Source organism: Oryzias melastigma, linkage group LG9, assembly GCF_002922805.2.
Source record: "Oryzias melastigma strain HK-1 linkage group LG9, ASM292280v2, whole genome shotgun sequence".
NCBI classification, from domain to species: Eukaryota; Metazoa; Chordata; class Actinopteri; order Beloniformes; family Adrianichthyidae; genus Oryzias; species Oryzias melastigma.
The window spans coordinates 29,330,898-29,356,051 of NC_050520.1; the positions used below are offsets into that span (position 1 = coordinate 29,330,898).

At 40.1% G+C, this 25,154-nt stretch overlaps 1 protein-coding gene across 4 annotated transcripts; it reads left to right on the top strand.

Moving 5' to 3' along the window:
• Positions 1 to 2,794: 2,794 nt before the first annotated feature.
• Positions 2,795 to 15,157, top strand: cdca2 (cell division cycle associated 2). 4 transcript variants are annotated; one of them, XM_024276087.2, is made up of 14 exons: positions 2,795 to 3,127; positions 3,607 to 3,787; positions 3,879 to 4,015; positions 5,455 to 5,611; positions 5,910 to 6,061; positions 7,490 to 7,619; positions 7,922 to 8,241; positions 9,486 to 9,537; positions 9,608 to 9,682; positions 10,044 to 10,156; positions 10,233 to 10,289; positions 10,491 to 10,562; positions 13,043 to 13,184; positions 13,277 to 15,157. In XM_024276087.2, exons 2-14 carry the CDS (start codon positions 3,607 to 3,609, stop codon positions 13,966 to 13,968), a joined length of 2,280 nt encoding a protein of 759 aa, XP_024131855.1. In that variant the 5' UTR covers positions 2,795 to 3,127; the 3' UTR covers positions 13,969 to 15,157. The 4 variants fall into 4 exon arrangements, with proteins under 4 accessions (XP_024131855.1, XP_024131858.1, XP_024131857.1 ...); XM_024276090.2 differs by having other exon boundaries at positions 10,494 to 10,562; XM_024276089.2 differs by having other exon boundaries at positions 2,795 to 2,997.
• Positions 15,158 to 25,154: the final 9,997 nt, after the last annotated feature.

Below are 25,154 nucleotides of genomic sequence, written 5' to 3' on the forward strand. Positions count from 1 at the left end.
AGGCGTGTTTGTCCACTCTAAACTACTCGCCTCTTGTAACAGCGGCGAGTGGGACTTTCGCAGTGAACTGCTATTCTTTTAGACAACTTTTAGACAGCACCAGTGGTCGTTGTTCTAGAAATTTCATGACAGTTCCATCCATCCATCCATTTTCTTGTCCGCTTCTTCCCTTTTTGGGGTCGCGGGGTGCCGGAGCCTATCCCGGCTACTGAAGGGCGAAGGCGGGGTACACCCTGGACAGGTCGCTAGTCTGTCTCAGGGCCTCAATCACACACCCATTCACACCTAGGGGCAATTTAGAGTCACCAATTAACCTATGAAGCATGTTTTTGGACGGTGGGAGGAAGCCGGAGTCCCCGGTGAAAACCCACGCATGCACGGGGAGAACATGCAAACTCCACACAGAAAGGTCCCAGCTGGGAGTCGAACCGGGGCCTTCTCGCTGTGAGGCGAGAACACTAACCATTGCACCACCATGCAGCCCATGCCAGTTCCAATCCCAAATAAAATAATGGTCGGTTTCCTTGTTGTTGGATTTCTGAAAGCGGACAGCCCCTCCAAATAAATACTGTACCATTACTTTAATTTAATAAAATCTCAATTACAGAACATAAAAAGTTTAGGTTTGTTTTAGACAGAGTTTTATTACGCTGATCGCACAGCAGGAGGCCTGAGGGCGGCAATACATATTAACCAATTATTTATGATCAATTAATCGCATGTTAATCAGTTAACGCGTTAACTTTCACTGCCCTAAATATAATATAATATAATATCTTCTTCTTTCACTTTATCCCTTTCGGGGTCGCCACAGCGTAGCAGCACCCACTGTTTCGCATCAGTGATTTGGCAGTTTTTACGCCGGATGCCCTTCCTGACACAACCCTGTACTTGAGGGGCACAGGGACCCAGTTAGGCAGCAGCGTCAAGGGTCTTGCCTAAGGACCCAATCTGGGTGGGGATCAGTGGACAACCCTGGGAATCTAACCCAGGGCTAGCCCACTGAGCCACCCAGCCGCTTATAATATAACATAATATAATATAATATAATATAATATAATATAATATAATATAATATAATATAATATAATATAATATAATATAATATAATATAATAAAAGATATCTGTAAAAAACATTTAGTAATTTTTTGTAAATATTTTATTTTTTTAAAAATCCAAATTTCCAAGACACTTTAAATATGCAAAGTAATTATGTGTTTTAACAGGAAAATAATTTTCTTGTTATCTAAGGACCATCTTTGTCCGTATTTGCTTCAACCAAAAACAGAAAGTCTGAGATATTGAAAAGTTTCATTCAAATTAGAGACATAAATACTTTTTAAAAAGTTGAATCAATGAAGAATTAGCATGACAAGGATTTAGTTAGGGACTAAGGAGCTCTATATTCCTAACATGGGCAATATACTACTGATAAACAGTACATTGAAAATGTACATTCATAAATACACTGCCTGGCCACAAAAAAGTCACCACCTGGATTTAACTAAGCAAATAGGAATGAGCCTCCTATTGGATAATCACTGCGTGGGCGATTATCTATCAGCTGGCAACAAGTTACTCCCAACTGGTGCAATGAGCAGTGTACATTTGAGAATTAATACTGTGTTTTTACTGACATTTCTTGAGAAGAGTGTTGTTGTTTTAATAATGGCCCAATTATAACACCATGCCAGTTTAAAAATGGGGTTAAGTAGAATCAAGAATCAAGAATCTTTATTGTCATTTATGCAGAGCAAAATGAAATTTCTGCCAGCAGCTCTTTGCTAAATAGAAAATCACTTGATGCAATATTTAAACATTCACAATACAGTGTGAAAAATATTGTCTTTGTGGGACCACAGTAAATCATTGCAAATGAATTGAAATAGTTGCCAGCTGTACAACGAATGAGAACAGAAGCTCCTGTTTGGTGGTTTCACCTCCTCGTGTAGGAGCTCTTTCATGTTCCCAGGCTTGTCATCAGAGGAAGGTTCATGTGGTCAACAGTCGCAGCTGTGAAAGAGGTTCACTGTTGCATCTGATGTTGCATAAAGCACCACAACATTCAGTGTGTTTTATGTGTGCGGGGTTTTACTGATTCCCCGAAAAGACAACAGCCAACCTGTTATCATTGTTTTGTGCTAACAAAAAAAGCCAGAAAATGATCAAAATCAACGATTTTGACATGGTTTAGATAATTGATAACATCCGTGTTATTTTCTCTTATTAATTGTATTTATGTGATGCCAAAAGTAAATAATAAAATAAAAAAGTTGTTATGTTTGTGTGTTTAAATTTGGATTTGCCTCTGGGAGTGAAAATAGTCCAACAGAAAAGGCTGTGCACTATTCTGCAGCTGCAGCTCCCATAAAGTAAATATTTACAGATTTTAATTGGGTTGATACATTTGGATCGTTCTGATTCTGTGCATAAAATCATTTTGCAACCAACAGACTTTAGAGTTTTGACAGCTGTTTGGTGTCAGCCTCCCCTAAAAACCGTCTGTGGAGTCAGCCAACAGCAGATGGGGCCCTGGAGTTGAGAGAACCGGGTCCAGCTCAGCTGCAAAATGGCTCTTTAACCGTTTAACTTTTTAAAAATGCAATGATTTTTTTGAGTGGCTAGGTTTTATTTAGTACTTAAATCCCTTTAAGTCTGATTTTAAGCAGCAGGAAGACAAAAATAATAGCCTTATGTTCTGCCATGCGTGACCTACTCGTCACGTGGTACGTATGTCGATTTCCATTGGTTCGTTCATATTAAAGTAGTCCCGGTTCCTTCCGAGACGTTAAATTCGCGAGTTAGTCCCTAACAATGTTATACCTTCTAGGACCCCCCACATTGTTTTAAATAATTTTTAAGTATTAGATATAAACTAAATGGTTTTACTAAAAATTTAACTCAAGTGTTTAACATTTTTACATAATCATTTTTTTTAGTTTGCCTTTTCGTTGCGCAGGAATCAACACGCAGCCGCTGCGTCAAGAGAAGAGGAGGTTAATTTGAAAACATTTCTCTGCGTGTTTCCCTTTTAGGTTATTAAATATTTAAATGTTCATGTTTCAAAACACCGAGAGCTTTTTATGATTAGATTTTTTTAAACTTAATACAAGTTAACTGTAAAAGGTAAGAGCTCGCTTACATATTCAAACATTTGGTGCTGCCACGAGAAAGTGCCGGGTTATAACATTATACTGTTATTCTAAAGTTGTCTTTTATCGCGAGTTTACAACAATAACGCGTCTTAAATATCCAAAAGTGCGAACAACTGGGTTGTCGTGTGTATTTTTAGTGTTTATAATCATGGAGTGTTAGCATGTTGTCAAGTTTTGCTAGCAGCCTTCCTGTAGTTTTGTAACGATCGCATCCCCCTTTTTTTCAAAATAACTTTATTGCTCCCTTCTTTTTGAACAATTTCCTTACTTCTTTCTTTTACGGGCCCTTTCGTCCAATGAATATAGAACTATTTTAAGGTCTACTCTACTTATTGCAAAATACTTTGTTTAGTCTTTTGGAAGAAATTAGAAAACGCTGTAAAGATACTTTAATATCCAGTGTGTTTCTTCTGTTGCTCACATATCTTCTGTGCCGTGTCTCCATGACAGATGGCTACAGTAGAGATGATCACTGCTGGCTGTAAGGGAGATCAGGAGGAGACGACCTCTTCAAAGGAGAACACCCCCTCCGTTTTAAGTGAATCCAATGTGAACTTTTCAGAGCTCACCCCTCTACAGTTTGGCATCTCTGTGGAGAGTTTTACCCCAGCCTCCTCGTCCCAACGGCGAGGTGAGAACGGCATGGGTTTGCTATCAGTATTGGATATTTCTTTTAAGTATTTGGTACAAAGTACTTACCTACCTTTTCCTTTTTACTCCAGATAAATCTCGTCTCGCTCACTTAAAAGCCAGACGTAGATCCAGCGTTGGTGTCCGGGGCTCACCAGAGACCAACTCTCTGATCCGTTTCATGGCTCAACAGAAGATGAAGACTCCACCAACTACACAGACTCCAGAGGTGAGGTGCTAATCTGTTCTGCATAATGTAAATAATTAAAGTGGTCACGCAAGAGGCCGTAGTGCATCTGGCCCACTCATCACTCCTAACATGGTGTTTTTAACACATTCTTGTTACAATGTTCTGATGATGAGGGGAATGTTTAGGGAAAATGAAGCTTAAATTGCATTTCTGACCATTTTTATTCATATAGTTGTAAATCAGAAGCAGAGAAAAAAAATCCAGTTGGGAAAACAATTATATTTGTGACAGAAAAAATGCTGAGTATTCTGATGCATCCACTTGCAGACAAATAGATCCATGAACGTCTTTGTTTTCCTCATCTGAGCTGGTAACACTAATGTTAGGCTGGGGACAACAGAGGGCTCTCAGCAATGGGGAAAGGGGGCGTGCTTGTCACTTAACTTTCTTAACATCTCTAGTAAAAAAAAAATGTAGCCAGGTTCCATCTCTCTGCAGTCAACATTGTTAGATGGAGGTCCAGCACAGATGATTGGTCTTTCAATTTCTGCCTCATATTTTCAGTTCTAATCAGTGTCCGGACCGAATTATTGATCTGTTTCCTTCTAAAAGATCCTAACATTACCTCTGCATCCGATTCATCAACAACAGACGTATGGGTGAATAAGAAAAGTTTTATTTTACTGCAGTGAACACGTGCCATCCGTCTGTTCTTTTTCCCTCAGGCAACAACTTTGTGTTTCAATTGAACCGTAGGTTAATTAAAAAAACATCTAATTATTTTCACGTCTAGAGCAAACTCACAATGGACTCTGTTTTTCTTCACTTAAGGGTTAATTTTGACTTTATTGGCCACTTTTCTGAACCAAACTGTCCTCAGTTCCAATATGAGCATCACTCTGAACCAAGAAGGAGGAGAATAGAGCCCAAAATGTTTAGAACAGCCTCTAAAGGAAGTTTTAATCCACTGAAAGAGACACTTTTTTTAGTAATTCTACAGCTTATTTGGGCATTTCAGTTGCTGCTTGTTTTTAGCCAATCGAGAGACAGAGGAGGTTGGGCCTGACAGCAAAACCCAGCAGACAGCTCGCCGTCATTCACTCTTGTGTGATAAGGGGTTAAAGTGGAAGTCGTTCTCCTAATCGGTCCACAGCAGCTGCACAGAAGTTAGAACGTGAGGAACCGTGGAGAACATGTTGAAGGAATGGTTGGAGAAGTTCTCGAGGATCTTCTGCTCCTTCTTCCATTCTGATCCTTGCCAACTGTCACATCGTACTGGAGTGAGTCAGGAAAAAATAAATGTTTGCTTTTATTTTCTTTAAAAATAAATAAATAAAACACTTGTTTACTGTAACATGTGTTTAATGAAGCAAACGGTCGAGCTGTAATGTGTTAAGGTAGTCTTTGATGTGGTCTCCGGTACTCGCCATGTGTTAGGTTGCATCACTGAGTTGATGTTTTTTCGTCTGATCACTCAGATTGTTCGTAGCAGCCCCTTCGTCCCCCGCGTGGCCTCCACTCTGAAGGAGAAGATGGCCTCCTTCCAGAGTCTGATGGATGTGGTGGAGCGGGAGGCCTGCGGTGCGATGCCAGAGCTGGACGGCGGCACTGGAGGATGCAGGACTCCTCTCTCTGGTGAGGATCCTCACAGCCACAGGATTACATGTTTGAGTTTCTATCAGGATCGCTGCAGTGCCTTAATGATGTCTGGAGGCGCCGCTCAGAAGCTGTGGATTAATGCTGCAGTGTAAACCTCGCTCCACAACAACAGTCTGTGCTTCCTGACATCATTTCTGCTCATAATCTCTGCTCCTTTGATCAAACTTTTAAAGTAGTTTCTCAAATTTCAAAACCCAAAGTCTGAGAGTCATGAATATGTAATAAATAATCTATTTAATATTTTCATCCTAAACTATCATTTCCTCCCTTGTAGAGAGGATTAACCTTAATGAAGGGAAGGAGAACAACCCCCCAGCAGCACCTACATCCAGCAAGAGGAGGCGCCTGGACTCTGTAGAGATCTGCAGCCTGGAGATTAGCGAGGCGTCTGGAGTTCTGCCTGCCTCCAGTCTGAAGGAGGAGGAGGTACGCTCACTCTACAAACCTGTGTGAAGGCTCCATCGTCCTGCTCTGTTTTTGGTGTCCTGAATCTGAGAGCTGAACAGGATTACAGGCCCAGCACTATAAAAATGTTACAAACAGAAAGCTTAATTTTCTTTTTTTGTGCGACTTAACAGCTTTTCTGTAGACTTCTAGATAAATCTGGTATTTGATGTGTTTTTTTTGCTTCATTTATTTATCCTAAATTAAATGTTGTCACTCAATTCAAGACAGATTCTGCATCAAATTACTTTAGTGTCAATTTGAAACCATTTTTTTGTTTTAGAACAGCTTTCTTTTAGTTTTTTAATTAATTTAGTTTATCGATAATTTAACTGACCAAACAATTGTTTAATTAGATTAACTGCATTTGTTTCCCCACAGTAGGAATATTTGTCTGGAAAATAAACCAAACTTTTAAAGCCTAAAAGCAAAAAAAAAAACATATTTTTAGCCAAAAATAAAATCAATGTTAAATAGCTTTATTGGATTTTTATTAATATATTAACTCTGAGTTCAATAAAATAGGCAAAAAACAATCTAAAAAATGCCAGAATGTAAAAAAAGTGGAAATGTTAGGATTAGATGGAAAAATGCTGTGATAACATAAAGATTAAATGTAAAAATAGTTAATAATAAGAAGAAGGTGTAGGACAGCATAGATCATCTAAAAAATCTGTTTTGTAAATGATAAGAGAAAGATTATTAGCAAATGAGTTTAAGAAATGCTGAAAAATCTTGATCCGATTAATATTGTTCCATAAAAGCCAGAAATTTAATTCTTAGCACAATATTTAGTAATGCTGTTATTAACAGACTGATAGAATAACTAATGTTAATAAAAAATAAAATTTACATAAAAAAGTTGGAATGATCTGAAAACATTAACTGTTGTCCTCTGAATGAGTCGTTTAGGATCAAGATAATTTACTGACCCTCAGGACAAGGTTTTTAAATGTTTTTGCACCAGTTTCAGTTCTTTCTTGAAGAGATTATTATGTTCTCTAATCTGACAATAATCAACTAACATATTTCATATAAAGTTATTCTATATTTACAGCACAGCTGTTAATAAGCAGTCAGACATAAAAATTCACCTCCCAGTTTTTTGTTGATTTAATCACAATGTGATGATGTGCATAAACACACATTTGAATCCTGCCAAATAACTGTCAAACTAAATAAATAATAAGATAAATAAAAAGAAACCAAACAGCAGTTTTGAGTATGAAATCTCACCATAGTAGAATGAAGATTTTTCAGTTTTACTTAAAGTCAAAATGCCTTTTTTCATGTGAAACGTTTGTACATCACTCGTCATGATGGAGCAAAGAGATGATAAATGTATAAATCATTAGGAATCTCTGCTTTGGAATGAATCAGAACAGTAAAGTTTGTGTTTTCTCCTCACAGAGGGCCGAGTGTCGGGTCCAAAGCCCCGCCCCGCCCCCCTCTGCCGACCCTGCGGCTGCTTCATCATCACAGCGGCCGGCGCCCTTCCTCTTCTGCTCTCTGCCTTTGTTGCTGGATCCTAAAGCTCCAGGTAAACAGGCTCCGTCTGGGGGCTTCTGCCTTTCATCTGTTTGTTTTTACTTTAGGGCTCCATGCTTTTGTGCTGCGCTGTTTTCCGTGAGGCTTCATTAGCAGCTCGTTTTTACAACTTATAAGTGCTTGGAGAAAAGGTTGATTTGCTTATGAGTAATGAAGTTACAACTGTTTGCATGAATAGAAAAAGTCACACAAGAAGCGGTTTGTTTGATGTCACTATTGATGAGTATCAGTCTTAGTAAGTCGAGTTCTGAGGTGGTAGAAAGGCTTTTATTCGGAAGGTTTGCTGTTTTACAGAGGAAGAAGCCCCCCCTGTGGTGAAGGTGAAGAAGCAGGTGCGTTTCGGCGGTCCTCTCTCACCCGAGTTCTTTGACAAGAACTTGCCCCCGAGCACCCCGCTGCAAAAAGGTGGAACTCCAGCGAGGGCACCCACTCCCGGCGGGGACCTGCTGCTGCGCTCTGTGCTAAAGACCCCCCAAAGCTGTGAAGCGAGGACAGCAGCGGGTCAGCGGGACCAACTTAGCCCGTCCGAGTTTGAAGCTTCCCCCGCACTCGTCTCATCCGGCAGACACAGAATAAAACCTGAAGGACACAATGGAGAAGACAACCACACTAAGGTAGAAAACGTCATCGAGATGTTCACTATAAACGTACTCTAGAGTGTGGATCTGATTCAACAAATCAAACCTCAATTCTTACTATTTAATTTATCATGATTAAATGATTGCTATATGTATGTCTTTTACTAACACCATGAAAATAATAAATAAATGATTTTAATCATTAATACATTTATTCAGACTTTCAAAAAACAACAAGTAAAAACAAAAACGTTTTTGAAAGAATTAAATCACTTTAATCAGTGTCGCACTCAAAAGTTTTTCTGTCAAAAAGCAACATTTACATAAAAATGACATAGCAAGCCATCCTTTAACTTAATCTGACAGCAGTGTTTCCTAGAGAGATTTTTTTTCAACTGGAGTGGAAAAACCAATGACTGAAAATGAGAACTGGACTGAGTGAGAGTGACATCACCAATAAAAAATGGCTCCAACAAATTTAAGTCTGTTAAATTGCCATTTTCTCCCGATACGGACTCCATCATGTTGGAGCCAAACATCAGGGATTTTGTCCATTTGAGTCATTGTTTCTATAACAATCACACTGGCCAATCAGGAGTGACTATGTTGGAAAGCCACACCCCTACCACTTGAAAACAGGGAATGTCTGTTTCAGATGTTAAACCACATACTTTTATTGAGGCATCTGATTAGACAGTTTATAACTTGAACAACAGACAAAAATGTGATTACCAGTAGTTAGAATATAACAAAAAATGTATTGGAGCAGGTATTTCGTGTTTGGAACACCAAGGGGGTAGGGGTCACTCAGTCCAGTTCTCAAATTTAGTCAATGGGAGAAATATAAAAAAAAATCCCCACCCTTCACATGAAAGTTATGCTGACGAGTTTCAGCAGGACTTCTACGCTAAGCTAGCAGAAAGCCAAATGACGCCACTTTATATGATCACAGGATTTTCCTCGTATTCTTAATTAGGGTCCACCCAGTGATAAGGTGCACAATCAATGAACATAAAAATCAGAGAATAGTCAGACTTTATTAACTGTGCATTCACAGTAACAGTAGCACTTGTTAGCTTCACTTTTATTGACAGTAGCACATTCAGTTTGTTGTTTAGTTTACCTACTTAGAATCCAACATTATTTTGCAATCATCTCAAATATTCATTCTCCATTTTTCTGGTACAGATTACAAATATCCAAATATTCAGATTCTCTTTACAGATTTACTGTACACAGTGTTGTGTTTTTGTAACCATCTGTATGTTTTGTGTTCTCAGATCGCCTTTCCTCTGTTGGATGAGACAGACTCTGCACTAACGAGCGATACAGGTTATTATCAGATTTTCTTGAGCTCCTCTTACGACTCTTTTCGGCTCTGTGACCGTCTTTGTCTTTTCAGACAATGTTTTTGACCCCCAGCCTCTGAACTTGGACACAGCTTTCCATGAAGAGCACCTGTCTCACAGTCTGCCAGGTAAGCTGCTCTCATAGCTCCGCACTCCGTCTGTTTTAGTTATTTATTATAAAATCATTATTTTCCCCCAAAGTTAGCTATAACTGAACTATTACATTAACGTTCATATTTATGTTTATCGCATTAAATCCAGCTCTGTGCTGTGAGTCACAGAAAACTCTCTAAAGGAAGTAAAATTTTCTCCTGAATGTTTTTATGTTTTGCAACATACCTCCAGTTGCTTAGACTCCTGACCCGAGGTCCGTCACTGAAAAAACAACCTGGAAAACAGAATGTACATGCAACCTTTTTGGTTGTCAGCACTGCAGTGTGTTGACATGACAGCTATTTTAGGGATTTATTTTTTTTTTATTTTTTTTAGATGTAAATTTCGGATCTAGCACATCATGTCAAGTGGATGAAGTTCTTGTAGAAAATCAGCAGCAAAAGGAGGGTGCTGAAGATTCAGTTTCTGCTGAATGCAATGACACACAGGTAAGCTGCACTTTCTACATCTACTTTTATTTGTTATACGGTACAATTCTAAAGTCTGACTTGTGTTTAACTGCAGACGGCCACAGAGCTGAAAGCCACCAGTGAGGCTCCACGCTCCAGAAGGAAGAGAAAGGTCTGCAACAATAATCTACTTCTATTCTAACCTTATTGGTAGAAATCCCCACCGTGGAACTAAAATTGTCTGGTTCATTAGATGATCTTTGTGGTTTAATTCCTCTGAAACTTGGCAGAATATTATTTTAAAAGACTTTAATTTAATGTGAAGTAGATTTTGTTGGCGTGACGCATCACCACCTCGTCTCTGTTCTTTCAGCAGCCAGACGAGAGCGAACCTGTGAAGAGGTCAACGCGCTCCGCTGCCAAGTCTGCCTGTGGGAGGCTGAAGGTGAGTTTGCTGAGTCTGCAGCTTCTGGGTTCTCCTCTATTCAGGTTCCTGAGAAATCTGCATAAATAAGCAGAGCGCTGAGGTGATGTCTGATGGAAGCCGTTTGCATCTGTGCGGTTGCTGCACCGGAAACCATCTGCGGCGTCTAGTTACCTGATAACATTTTGTTGAACTGACTGAAATCGGTCGAATTTTGCTTCTTCCACATTCAGTGAAACTGTTATTTGGGATGGATGCTGCCCACATTTTTTTTCAATAGAAAACCACTCATTTCTGGTTCTTTTGTTTGGATTTTAATATTTTAATTGTCTTTTTTTTTTTAGATTTCACACCAAACATTACATCGCCAGATTATTTAGATACTTTTTTAATCTAAAAATTTATAATCTTAATGTAAACAATCATCTTCGAAATAATACAATTGTAGAAACAAAGCAGAACGCAGCCTGTGATCTAATAGGAGGTTGACCGGAGGAGGTTGCTTCAGATTTAGTTGGAAATACATTATTTGGATAAACAGTTGACGAGTTGCTGTATTTAAAAGAATGTAAACATTAGAGCTAAAGCCAATACCTGTCGTCTGTTCTTTGTCATTTATAAATCCTTCCTGCAGTGTCGCTTGATGGACAGCAGGGGGTGCAGGCCACTTTGAAGCCAGCTTGTTTTTAAAGTGTTATTTCAGTGTCAAGGTGTGGTGCTTTTAAATATTAAAACCAATTGCTAGTGTTCCTGCTCTAGTATATATACATTACTGCAGATGGAGCGTGTAGCATTACCTTTAGCTGTGGGTGGAGGAATAAGTGTCAAACAACGCTCCTTTTTCTTATATGGTCCTCCATTCTGCTGGAGCGCTGTTGTCTGTGCCTGACTCAGGCTGTGCAGCTGATAGGCTGTCAAAATCACGTGACAGCTGACTAGGAAATAAATACGTCTGGACACATTTTGTAGATGCTTTTCACTGTGATCTCAGACAAAATGGCGACATCGTCGACTCTATGCAAAGTTACTTCCAGTTTAGGGGGTATAGACTGATAAAGCGGAGAACTGAACGCTGTTCAAAGCAATTTACGTAATTTAACCTTACCAATTGTAAAGGAAAATTGTCCGATATTTATTTTATAAATGTCCTACCTGTTTGTATTTAGCTTCTCTGAGACTGTTAACAAATCAAAATACAAATTTATATCCTCTAATATCACAGGTTTTTCTGAAATTATCGACCTTTCATTTGAGCAGATATTATCCCAAGAGTTTATTTTATGGCTGATGTTCTATGCACTTTTAAGAGCAATCAAGCACAAACTGATGGAAAATTATTTTGGCCACATGTAAGACGTTCAGCAAATATAGAATTAGAATTAGAAAAGCAGCGCACCGTGTTAACGGTTGAAAACAGTAAATCAAAGAACATAAACAATGGAGCTCAGGTGTTAAAGGGTTAAGGGCATTATGTTATGGTTGAATATTTAAAGTAAAATTCTGACATTTATATGTATTTCACAGTTTCTTCATTAATTTTAATCCTGTACTTTCTTATTGTTTATATTAGTGCTGCCACAAACGATTATTTTAATAGTCTAATCACCGTATATTTTTTCCCATAGTCAACTAATCAGGTCATGCGCAAACTATGGATGTAAAGCACACATCTTAACCACCCTTACCTTTAAACTAACTAAAAACTAGATATATAGCATTATCTGCAATGATGCCAGTGTGAATGCTGTAAGCTGAATTTGGCCCTAGAGATGCTAGTTGAAGATTCTGATAGCTGAAGATGCTGAAATTTATAGCTAAAAATGCTGAAGTTGATAGCCAGCTAAAATATTAGTCAAATGCCAATTAGCCTAAACAACGGAAAAAAGCCTAAGTTACCCAAAACAGCTAACATGCAGCTGAAATATTAGCTAAACTCCAAAATAGCCTAAAACATTGAAAAAATTATAAACTTGCCAAAACAACTATCATGTAGCTGAAATATTAGCTAAATTCCAAAATGGCCTAAAAAAACTGAAAAGATCCTAAATTAGCCAAAATTGCTAGCATGAAGCTAAAACAATAAACTCCAAATTAGCCTAAAAACTGAAAAAAAAACCTAAATTAGTCTAAACAGCTAGCATGTAGCTGAAATATTAGCTAAATTCCAAAATAGCCTAAAAAAACAAAACAAAAAAAAATCTAAATGAATCCTAAATGCCAAAATAGTCCAAAAAGCTATCAAATGCCATTATAACTTTCAGCTTTACCACACTCTGACTCCATATAATATAAAGTAACGACTAATCGACTATTAAATTAGTCGTCGACTAATTATGGCACCCCTAGATTATATAATAAAACAGAAAATCTCTTTTCTCTTGGAAACTTTCTAACAACAGAAAGGTGCTCATGAATTCGTCTGGAATAATCTAAGTGTGTTGTATCAGTCAATTAACGGACATGGAGAGGGAAGTTTGATCTTAACTAATGCTGATCTGCAGGTGACCTCCACCCGCAAGTGGAACAAAGGTGTGGACCGCTCCCTGTACGGCTCCCGTGCGTACGCCTCCAAGAATCCCACTCTGAGTCCCATCAGGGAGAGATTATCCTTGAGCGGCAGACCTCCAGCTGTGAGCTGCTCCGGTAAGAAATGCACTTTCTGCTTGTTGGGGAGTTTTCTGAAAAAAAACAGTGAGACTGGAGGAGCTAAAATTGTTGTCCTCATTTCTGAACAGAGACGCCTGTCAGGCCTGAGATCGCAGACGCCGCAGTGGTGAGGGATGTGGCTGTGGAGAACCCTCCAGCCGACGTCAGCCGGCTGAGAGGTAGAAGAGGAGCGAAGATGAGGAAGGTCAGTGTTCCTGACAGCCAGGAGCCTCAGGACTTTGAAGATCAAACCGCCGCCGTCCCCCAGGGTTCAAGGGGACTTCCGTCACAGCTGCCTGAAGCCAGAACGCCAGACGCTGACAGTGAAGATCTCTGCTCCCAGAGCTCTGCTGACACCTCTGAGAAATCACATGAAACTTTGAGCCCCGCTCCAGCGGAAAAACCCGACGAGCTTCCAGACTGCACGGAGGAGCTCACCAGCACAGACGAGGCGGTTGGTGAAGCTGGTGAGGGCCCCCCCATCAGCTCGGGCGTTCAGGAGGAGGTGGGGGGCGATGCCGACCTCGCTCCCTGGCAGGCGGACTTCAACTTCGAGGATGTCTTCAAACCTGTAACCACTAGAGGGCAGCGCTCCGTCCGCAGAAGCCTGAGGAACCAAAGCAACGTGGAGCATGGCGCTGGGGAGGCGGGGCTCGCCTGGGTGCCTCACACCTCTCCGGAATCTATCAGGGAGACCCGCAGGAAGACCGGCGGGCGCCGACGCAGCGCTGCCCCGCCTGTCCAACCTGCCCTCCCAGAGGAGGACTGCACCCTGACCTAATGTGAATCAACAAACTGAGCAGTCATTCTGACGGGATTCTAACCACTGACTTTAGAAGCAAATCAATACCCCCACCCACCTTCATCACAATGCATCCTCAGCCTCTCCAAAGAGACTGGATCAGACCTCTTTACGTCGATACCTGCTCCTCCGGCTGTCTGCTGCAGGGCTTAACGCCCCCACAAAGCGTCTGCATCTTTTTAACCGCCTTTTCTTTTCAAGGAAATGTCAAAATGCAGATTTTTAGCTCCTTTTAATTGGAAAAAAAAGTTACTTGTTCTTTTATCCAGATGTTCTAATGAATGAAGCAGCGTTGAAGCGGCGCTCACTTCATCTCACGTCTGACAGACTTCTCCTCACGATGATTTGTTTTATTTCTTAACCTTTATGGAACAAACTGCCCCATAAGTGATTGATCGGATCTACATTTGGGACGCCTCCAAGTGCCTGGAAGTGAATTGACTCCTAACCCCCCCCCACCCCTACTTTCCGACCGTTATGGATTCAGATCCGCCGCTCTTTACTTTCTCCATCCATCAGTCAGGAGGAGAACAGAGGGGAGCAGTAACAAACTGAGTTTCAGATTCACTCCACATTGGAAAATTGGCTCCTGGAATGATGCATGGCGGTGATCTATCCTTCAGTGGGTAATGGACTGCCTCCCTTTACGTCACGTCAGTCACTTGGCTGAAGGACGCCGGAGGTTTCTGCTTTGCCAAGATCTTCCCCTCCTCTCTTGCTGGAAGACGAACAGCAGATCCTGATTCTGGGTTAGATTGGTGGGGCCACACTGCCATCTTGTGGCAGCTTGACAGAATTTCATGTAACAAAGTTCCTCCAACTTTATCTAAGTTGATTAAGGAGAATAAAACACTGGTTTCCTTTACTTTTTAGTTTTATTTCTGAGTTCATTTAATTGGTTAATAAAAAAAATAAATTCTCCTCCCCTCCCCCCCTCTCTCATTTAACACTTGTACCCTCCTTCATTGTTGTGGGTGTGGGGTGTCTTGTCCCCCCCCAGCAGACGGGCATGGTGAAGACGGCTTAACCCACGAACAATGGGGTCCTTTGACCAGCCCCCCTCCCCCTTCCAAAAGACATGCGGCCTCCTGTCACCGTGGCAACCCCACCAATTGGGACCGAGAGCGGGGTGACAGCTGGAGGGGAGGACTTGCCCAAAAAAAAAAAATGGAGTCTATTTCTTTCCACTGAAGCCCCCCCCCTTCCCATTCAGTGCCATACGTCCCTGTCCTCCACTTTACTCATCGCTTATGGATGTGGCTTACATCTCACTTTACAGCTTCACGCCGTTGACCTCATGGGTCAGACTCACTTCCTGTCGGCGGAGAAGGAGCAAAAAGTTAATAAATTACTTGTTATGAGCTCCTGGTAACCTGTGACAAACTTGAAGTGGAGTTCTCACTTGATTTTCTGTCTCACTACAAGCACAAAAAAAGGTTAATTAGTTATTTGTCCTCCCAGTTTACAGGCGTTTACTGTTCAATTAGTTAATTAGTTGGTGAATAGTATTAAGTTTCCCCGCTGCCTGCCTCCTTTCTGCTCTATTATTGATGCGTGGAGGCATTCTCTGAAGGCTCAGCGCCGCTCTCCTACGGGGCTGCAAGACGAGCGGGAGGAGGGATCCCGCACAAAAGGAGCGCGACAGCCCGAGAGCCTGAAGTTTGGTTTGCCGTCACCACGCGTCTGCGCGCTGCAGCTGTGACTGGTTCAAACCTGCTCCGGACAGCTGCCCGCCGCGTGCAGCGCGCTCCAGCCAAACCACAGAGGGAACAATGGATTCACGGGAAAGCCGGGCGTCCCCAAGACGCTGCGGCGTTCAGAAAGAAGCTCCAGGTGTTCTGCTTTTGTTGTAGCTGTAGCTATGGTACTCGCACATCTCTAAAAGTGTTTAGTATTCTCTAACTTACTTTAATAAAAAATCCTCAAAACTTTTGATCAGTTTGATCCTATCGACTGAGAAACCGACCGTCGTTCCAATACGACCTCAAAGAAGTGGTGACCTGAAGGACCAAAAGCAGAGCGGCTCAGCAGGTCAGGAGGGATGCAGCACGGACTCTCACTGCAAGAAGTTCAGACACGTCTGAACTTCTTGCAGTGACTCTGCAGAGATGGGGAGCAAATGCTGAAAAACTGAAAGAAAATCTTCCCTTCTCTGAGCGGATGTCTGATCTGGGTGTTTTAGAGAACGCTGATCAGCGGATTTTCTGCTCTGCATCAATAATTAAAGACGTTATGAAAACTGACCCGTTCCTGAAGAGTTCCTCATAATGCTGGAGTAGCACTGATCTGCAGCTACAGGCTTTTGAAGGACCTTTAAGTCCCGCTCCTATCATCCTATAAACGATTCCCAGTGGGCTTTTAATTGGGATTATGCCGTTTTTGTCCAAAATCAAACAACCTGTGGCGTTTCTGCAGAGTCGTGGATGCATCAGAATGGAAAGTGTATTTTCTAGTGGTCTAAGAAAATATCAGTTCAGTGAAATATTGCAATATTTCTTTTTACTTAAAATCTTTCCAAGGCGATATTTAATTATTATTTAAAAGCAAACGTAGTTCAATTTTACTGTTGTTTTCCACTTAAATGTTTCCTAAATCACCAAAAGAAAAGCATCATGGGTAAAGCAACTTGTTTATGAGAAACTGCTGCATTGCTTAAAGTTCTGATCATTAAATAACAAGTATTGTACAATTTTACTTTTGTGAACAATGCATTCATATTCAGATAATTCCTAATCATAATTTTAAAAAAGGAGGGAAATAGTCTTGTACTGTCTTAGGATATATCTGGATGCGTATCGTATCATGACACGTGTATCGCCACACGTTTCGTATCATGAGACAATGAAAGATAGAAAGGCAAATTTGAGCTTGACATCCTTTAGATATGTAGAAAAATGCCACAAAAACATGGTAACGCCACCATTTTCATGCGAGTTTTAAAGGAAACTTTGCGACAAAAAGGGCCTCAAAATTAAGATAGTTTTCTTTACGTATCACAATTATACATGAAGAACCCTGTAGATAGCATCACTTCACTAAACTGTAAAAAAGATTTTAAAAAAATTGAAAGAACAGTTTTTTTTAAATTACTCCAAAATACACTTTTGCATGCATAATATAATTTAAAGTTGACTTATTTCAATAAATTACTTTTTCTGATTTCTGACTACATGACAACATGCTAAAACATGCAATTAGTTAGTGACTTTAACTTTGTTTGACTTTCTCAGGTACATTTGAGCCACAAGGTTTCTAAAGGAGCTTATAAAGAAAAAAAACAGTTTGTATCTTAACATTTAAGCGGGTCAGGTCCACATCTGACCTCTGCCAGAGCTCTTCCATCAATAAAGCACTTGAGTAAAGAGTTCAAGACAAGAGAAACACTTTCAGACACATCATATATCAACACTAAAAGCTGTCACGGTGAAAAATGAAAGATCAGATGAGAAACGGTCCTTAAAGACTCATTTCTGAAGATGTCTACAGACGGAGAAACCGGACAATTTAAGTGACTGCACTGGAGATCATTCAGGAGTTCAGAAGAGAAGCTGAAGATCACGTGAAGAACTGAATGCTTTGCTAGATTTATAAAGGTCAATGACAACTTTTTAGAAATAAGCTGAAGGACTAGAAGGTTCGAATCCCACCACGTTTCTACCCCTGGTTGTGACTTTTCTCCAGGGACTCCGGATTCCTCCAAAAACATGCTTCATAAGTTTAATTGGTGACTCTAAATTGCCACTAAATATGTGTGTGATTGTGTGACCTTCCAACACACTGACGACCTGTCCAGGGTGTACCCCGCCTTCAAACAGCCGTTGCTAGGATAGGCTCCAGCAATCCCAGGACCTCCAAAAGGGATTTGAAGATAAGTAGAAGAGTTCAAATGTCACTATTGAAATGTTAAACTGTTCAAATTCAAGAGAAGACTGAACATTTTTCACATTTTTTCCTACAGAATTGCACTCGGGTTATGTCAGGTCACTGGTTGCTGTTATGACATAGATCTAAATCTTATTTGATTGACACGTGTCTTTTGTTTTCCTTAAATTGTAACTCACGAGTTCCGGTTAACAAAATAAGAGCAGCTCCTGCAGCCACAGGTGAAACTCCCCCATAAAAATGTCTCGTAAACTTTCAAAGCTCATTCAAGATCTATTTCCTGGATCAGCACAAACGTGGTTTCTCCAACGATGCCATAAAAAAGGAGGAATCTGTTCCTGCGTCTTTATCTGCTCACGGAGGGCCTCCCCATGGCGGAGGTGACCCGATGAAGATCAGCAAAGGCTGGCAGACTGTGACGTGAGAAATGAGCCAGGCTGACATGTGTCGGCAGTGATAAATGAGCAGGTGTTTGTGTCGGCGTTAAGTAAATGGAGTCATTATTGATGACCTCGGAGCTCCCTGAGTGTTGCCCGTATCAGTGATGACTTCCAGGCCCCGGCTGCAGTCTGAAGGGGTTTGTTGTGTTGTGCTGCTGCGGGTCAGGGAAGGACTGCAGCCTCAGGGCTTGTGTGTGTGTTTGTGGGGGGGTCACTGTCTGGCACGGCGGGGTGAAGTCGAGGATCTTGAAATGGAGACCTCGAAGTGGAAAGTTCACTAACACTGATGTTCTGCAGGCTGATGGAGGAATTTCAATGATTTATCCGACTGGGAAATGCAACATTTAATGAATTTTCAAAATAAAAGACACACGACCGAACTTTTGTGAGAGAGCCTAAAAAAACGCAACAATGGTTTCATTTCCGTTTCTCTATCCAAAAACAAAAGTTAGATTTTTCCCTGTTACAGTGAAGGAAATAAGTATTTTATCCTTTTGCGAATTTTATAGGTCTCCCCACAAACAGAAACTAACAGTCTGCCATCCAAATGGTAGGTTCACTTGAACAGTGAGATATAAAAAAATTAAGAAATCAACCTCAAAGAATTTATATATATTAGGGCTCTAAATGTTAACGCGTTAACGCGCGCGTTTAATAGAACATAATTAATTTGTTAATATGTATTAACGACCTCAGGCGTCCCGCTGCTGTGAGATCAGCGTAATAAATCTGTCTATAGACCTAAACTTTTTTATATTATATGACAGATATTGTATTAAATTAAAGAGATAATATGGCATTTATTTGTAGTTTTAATCAAAAGCAATATTTTGTTTTAATAAATAAGGCGGAGAACAAAAGTCAATCTGACGGCTGTAATGCAGCAGCAGCACTGTATGGGGGCGGAGCAAAATGGAGCTGTCTGTTATTAGAAATCCAACAACGAGAAAACAGACCATAATTTTTTGGGGGAATGTGGACCTACATGACCTTTCCACCATAACAAGCACAGGCGTCTAAAAATTGCGTAAACTCCGCGGTTCTCCGTGAAAGTCCCGCCCACCAACGTTGCAGAATGTGAGAGGTTCAGAATGGACAGACACGCCCCCACCTGTGAGCAGACTCCAGCTGATCTGAAGTCCAGCTGGATCAAAATTCTCCCCCAAAAAAATCATTTTATTTATTTTTCACAAATACAAGAAAGAACATGTATGAGGAAAAACAACAGAGTTCCAAGAAAAATGTAAAATAGATAGCAATGAGAAATTTTTATTTTTTGGGCTGCATGGTGTGACTTTAGCCTGGATTTTTGTACTTTCATTCAAAAACATGTTGGTTTGTTTGTTAACCTATTTTAATATTGTTTTTATTAAAATACAACTAAAACTTTCATTATATGTTGTTAAAACAGTTTGTTAAACATTTTTGTGGTTTTCACAGAAAAATTAATCCCATTTTTCCAGACAGAATTTTTGCTTTTTGCATGATTTTATGTCTAGTGTGTGAATATGACATAGAAAAATTACAAAATAAAGGTAGTGTCACATAGCAGAAGTTGTGCTGATTAAAATGATACCAAATAAGCAAGCAGGTAGTCTTTCAATTTGAAAATACAGAAAATTCAAATATAGACAAAAACTGAGTTTTAGACTCTAGGTTCCAAAGGGTTAAAAACAAATGTTCCAAATGTACAATTTTGTGTGTGATTTCATAATACGATTATTTGCAGATATTAAGTGGCTGGCAAATACTCCAACTAAAAGAAAAAAAAAGACGATTAATCGTGATTAATTTTTTCCAGATTTGCGTTTAATAACTTATTTTTTTTTTAATTGATTCCCGGCACTAATATAAATATATTTCCATTAATCACTTTATTTATGTAGCACTTTTAATCAACAAGGTGCTGAACAAAGAAGACATATATAAACATTCGTTAAAACATAAGAACTGGAGTGACTGATGGTGATTTTCTCTCTCTCACTTTTCCAATGAACCAGATGACAGACGGTCATTTTCTTCAAGGAATCAAATACTTACTTCCTCCACTCTATTTCTCAGGTTTGACCCTGAAATTTTCTAACTTGTGCAAACTTGTGAATCCAAAAAAAAAAAAAATGCAAACAGCTCGTAGAGCTCTGTGATTTGGTTGCAGAACTTGTAACTTGCTGCCTCTCCGCTGCAGCTGATCGATACTAATTTGATCCGGCGCCGTCACACCAATCTCCCCTCCACATCCCTGGCTCCACATATAGCCCAGCATTGATTTTGATATTCTGCTGAACACACTTAAGTCTCACACACACTCCGCACAGATGATTGTTTTCCATTTCTCACAACAACAGGAGCTCAAGTTCAAGCAGAAACGCATTTGTCTCTTTAACATGATCGGCATATAATCCCACTCTGCATAATGACACGTCTCTCAGGCATAATTTCATTAATGTTACATACAATAATGTGCTTCATTTGCAGCATATCTTTGCCGAGAGAGCAATCTGAATCATTCAATTAGGGACTTTGGTGAATGAAGAGCCGATCACATAATAAAAACACAGATCATGACTGACTCTAATATGAGGTAATGCCAGCATGAAGAGGGTCATTGTTCAAGTGACTGTACAGTTTTTGTTCCCATTACCCTGCAGGAAGTAAAAACGACGCTATTAATATAAGCGACTGTGAAGTGGGGAGATTTTCTACCATTTGGGACTCAGTAGGTCAAAAAAACGACCATTTTCATTCATCGTTAAACAAAAGCTCCTTTTTTTGTCTTTTTGAGAGCATTATCTCAATAAATAAATGCCAAAAAAAAGTGGTGGAAGTGGGGGAGGCAAACGCAGTTTTCTGGGCTCCAGAGGTTACCACCCCATGTACACACATGAACGCCCCCCCACCCAGCAGGCCCACAGGAATGTGCGTGTGAGAGTGCTGGAGGCTGCATTGTTGTCTGTGGCGCATCCTGCTCCACGAGCTCTGCAGAGACGCCGCAAACCCGAGGCTTGGAATCGGGACAGAGCCTGTGATGTGGGAGGTCTGCACGGCCAAGCCAGCGTCATGTGACACGGGCTCCATTTGTTGTGTGAAAGCTGACGACGCCTCTGTGGTACTGTTGTTTAGTCACTGTTGGACCTCTCTCCTGTGGGGGAAGAAAACATGTTTAGATGAAACCAAACAAGCAGATTTTCCATTTTTCTTTTGAGCTTCTCATTTATATCTGATTTCAGTGGATCACATGTGCAGCACGGTCTCATATTTGTCCCTTGTGTGGCTCGTTTCTCAAAACCTGCAGCTGGCGCTGTGAACGGGGCTGCCAGGTCAAGACGCTGGTGAATAATGAGATGGAGCCGTAGATCAAGTTACCACAGAAGTGACCAGAACTGTAAAGAAGGAGGAGGGAAAGGGTGCAGAGTTCCTGCAAAATGGAAATATACAATTCAGTTTGGAGAAACTTTTATCTATACTTGTGTGTTTTTTTTTTCTTTTTGCATGACATCAGTAAATAATTATGTTGAAAGTTCCGTATTTTCTGCACTTAAGTGTCCACCAGATTATAAGGAGAATCATTTTCAAACTTATGTCACATTAAGGAGCACTGAGCTACAAAAGAGTGTGAGATTAGTCTATCAGTCTCTCTTTTACTGTCACAGTAACTTTAGAACTTATTGGTAACATGCTACACGTTAGCGATGTTTACATCTTCACAATACCTTTATGTCCCAACCTTGTTAGTAACATGTAAAAAAACAGACAGATATTGCTAAAACAAACATTACAGTGACTAAACTCCTAACCTTGTTAGTAACACACACACACAAAAAAACATCGAGACACCACATTAGCCCCGTTAGCATATTCACACCAAGCATATTCAATACCTGTAGCTCCCAACCTTGTTAGTAACATGTAAAAAATATGGATACCACTAAGGCAAAATTATTATGACTATGCTTATTTCTAACCTTGTTAGTCACACATGTAATTATAATTTAAAAAAACAATCAGACAAGGCTTCACGCTATCTGCATTAGCGTATTCAAAGTAATACCCAAACATTTTGACAGAGCACCGTGTACCTCTCAGAATGCCTTCTACATCAGTATGCACAACCAGAATTATACATAAGAAACAAAGTCGTTTTTTTTTTTTTAAATTAAGGCTTTCGTGCGGAAGATATTATTAGTCCTTGTGAAATGCGAACCATGCTTAACCCCATAACCATTTGTATCATTTTTTAAACCCATGTCTCCTTAGTATGATTTCCTCAAAAGCCTGTTGTATGTAACGCTCCATGTTTTCTGCCCTGAAATTCAACATTATTCCAATAGGGGCAGTATAAGGGCTTTTTCTTCAAATTTCAAAATGGCTGATTTCAAGAAATCTCAAAAAACACTTTTGGTGGCAAAAGTGTAACTAATTTTCAAAACTTATGGTGAGAATAACCAATTTATTGTTGTTTATTTTTAATAAGTATTTGCTGTACTGAAAGAATCCAACATTTGTTGAAGCTTAAGAATTTATACTATTATTTATAATAATAATACAGGTACACCATGTAAAAATGTTTGGATCAAATTTGAGACAGTGGGTACACTCATGCTAATATGTTTGTATCTTAGACTAACTTTGTTGTGTGCAAAAACTTACTAGTGTATCATAGTTGGTATTTTCTAAATCTCATAAAACATTATACTGCAAAAATGTTTAGAGTGGATTTCATCAACAGGTTTAAAAATATGCATGTATATCTAAATTTCCCCCCAAATTTGAATTTATCTGTAAATTATTGGATGTAGTGGGCTGTTTCAACTGTTTGAAACCCTCCTGAGCATCCCTGAAATGCACCACTCACTGCTAGCAGGGCTCAGTCAGGATGCTCCATCTTCGCTGTTGCTTGTAGCAGTCATGTTTTTCTTCAAACTTCAGTCAGTTTATACGTCGATGACGCAGGTCTTTATGTTTCTGCTCATTCTACTACGGTTTATACCTGAGAATAAACAGAAAAACTTCCACACATTTTATTTGAGTATAAAATTACTCAACAAAAGGTCCCTTGTCATTTTGTTTGTGTGACAGAAAACAGGGTTTTCATTGTTTTTATTATCTGTTTCCTCCTAAATAAGCGTCTGAAACTTAAGTTGACACATTCAGGTTAGTTGAAAAACTCTTTTGAACAATGTTTTGGAAGCATATTTCGACTTGGGAGAGATATTAAAAAAACTGTGGAAAAAAGAGAGCAGCCAGAAGTGATGACACTCCTTTAATTTGTACAGAAAGCAAAGCATCCATTTCTTGCTTCCTGTAGGGATTCCTCCTCAGTTGGGCCTAAATGTCTGACATTTTTGCACTTGTTAATCACCAGAGGTCCCACCTCTTAAGTCAACAAACCTCTGGTCACAGAAGACCTCTTTTCTCTCGCTGCACTTGAGGGTCGGAGGGAAAACTAAATGTATTTTCTGGGGTTTTTTTTACAACAAGGGGTGTCTGACTTTCAACGGCAACAAGCTGCACTTCACCTTCCAGCTGCTCTCAGTCCCTTTGGATTCAGGACTGAGGGAGAGAGCAGGGGCCACGGGGAAGGGGAGGAAGGTGGGGGTGGCAGTGGCGGTGTTACTGGATGGGTGGGGGGGGGCATCTTGGGCGTACAGGCCCTGGAAATTTCCGTTGTATGCTTCAGTCCTTTCCAGGATGGGAGGGATTTGGAGATAGGGTTGGAGTTTCAATACTGGGGGGGTGTTGGATGAGGTGGGTCGGGGTCTGGGGACTTGGCAAGCAGCCCGCCACAGCAGGAAGCCTTTGCTGGTTTCACATTTAAAAAAAATAAAACTCCTGGACACTGGCTGACTGTGAGTGCAGCATTCATCACCCAATCAAACAGAACCTCATTACTGTGCTCCACACTGACCCAGTGTCAAAGCCATCGCTTACTTACAGCTGCGCTCGAAGACTCATATTTCCTCCTCCGTGCTGCACAGACTTAGAAAAAGGCAGCAACAAAAAGGAGGTTTCTTCCTTTTTATTCCACATATCAATAAATCATCAGGGAGGAAATATTCTAGTTTATTTAAGCTAAATAATGGCTCTAATATCAACTCCTTTGAGGAAAAAGGAAATAAAACAAGTGGCAATAAAAAAATCAAAGCATAATTCAATTATATTGTAGTCCAGGGGTGTTGTAACTTTATTTATCTTGGCAAACAGTTTCTAAATGAACAGCACGCCTGCAGAGAGGGAGGTTTCTGTGTCCACCGGGTGGAAGGGATGTTTGTGAGTTGGGGAGGAAACAGGAGGTTCCAGAGGGCAGGTGGACACTGGCGAGCCAAGACTGGGGGCTTAAGGCCCCATAGCAGGTGGACACTCGGAGAATAGAAATTATAAAAGAGGGGGGGGATTAAGCAGATGAAAGGAAGCTAAGGATTACTCGTCTCCTTCTCCCTGCCCAAAAGAAGAACGAGCCAAGAATCCCACAACACAACTTCCACGAAGGGGGAAGTAGAATGATTTAAACACTGAAACCTGTAGAGAAAATGTTGCATTTGTTCAGAAAACATCAGTTGAGCGGGAATGTGGCTGTTTAATTTTCTTGAACTAATTTTTTCAAACTTTAACATCACATTAAAACATTAATCCAAGTCTGGCATTGAAGAAACTAAGTTAGTTAAGTCAATTTCACTAGCTCATATTAATGTTAAGAATAAACAAAAATGAAATAAATAAATAAAATTAAGCAAATTAATAAATTGGTAAAAATGTGCAAAAAATGCTCAGATCAGTACTAAGCATGAAAAGTTTTGAGATATAAAAGGATTCCACATATGTCCAATGTATTTTCACAGTGACAGT

What these genes read in the sequence shown, in the direction of transcription:
- cdca2 (XM_024276087.2), top strand. Translation starts at nt 3,607, where the DNA reads ATGGCTACAGTAGAGATGATCACTGCTGGCTGTAAGGGAGATCAGGAG. An exon ending in CAACTACACAGACTCCAGAG is followed by an intron (nt 4,016 to 5,454) that starts GTGAGGTGCTAA and finishes CTGATCACTCAG; the next exon opens with ATTGTTCGTAGCAGCCCCTT. An exon ending in ATGCAGGACTCCTCTCTCTG is followed by an intron (nt 5,612 to 5,909) that starts GTGAGGATCCTC and finishes CCTCCCTTGTAG; the next exon opens with AGAGGATTAACCTTAATGAA.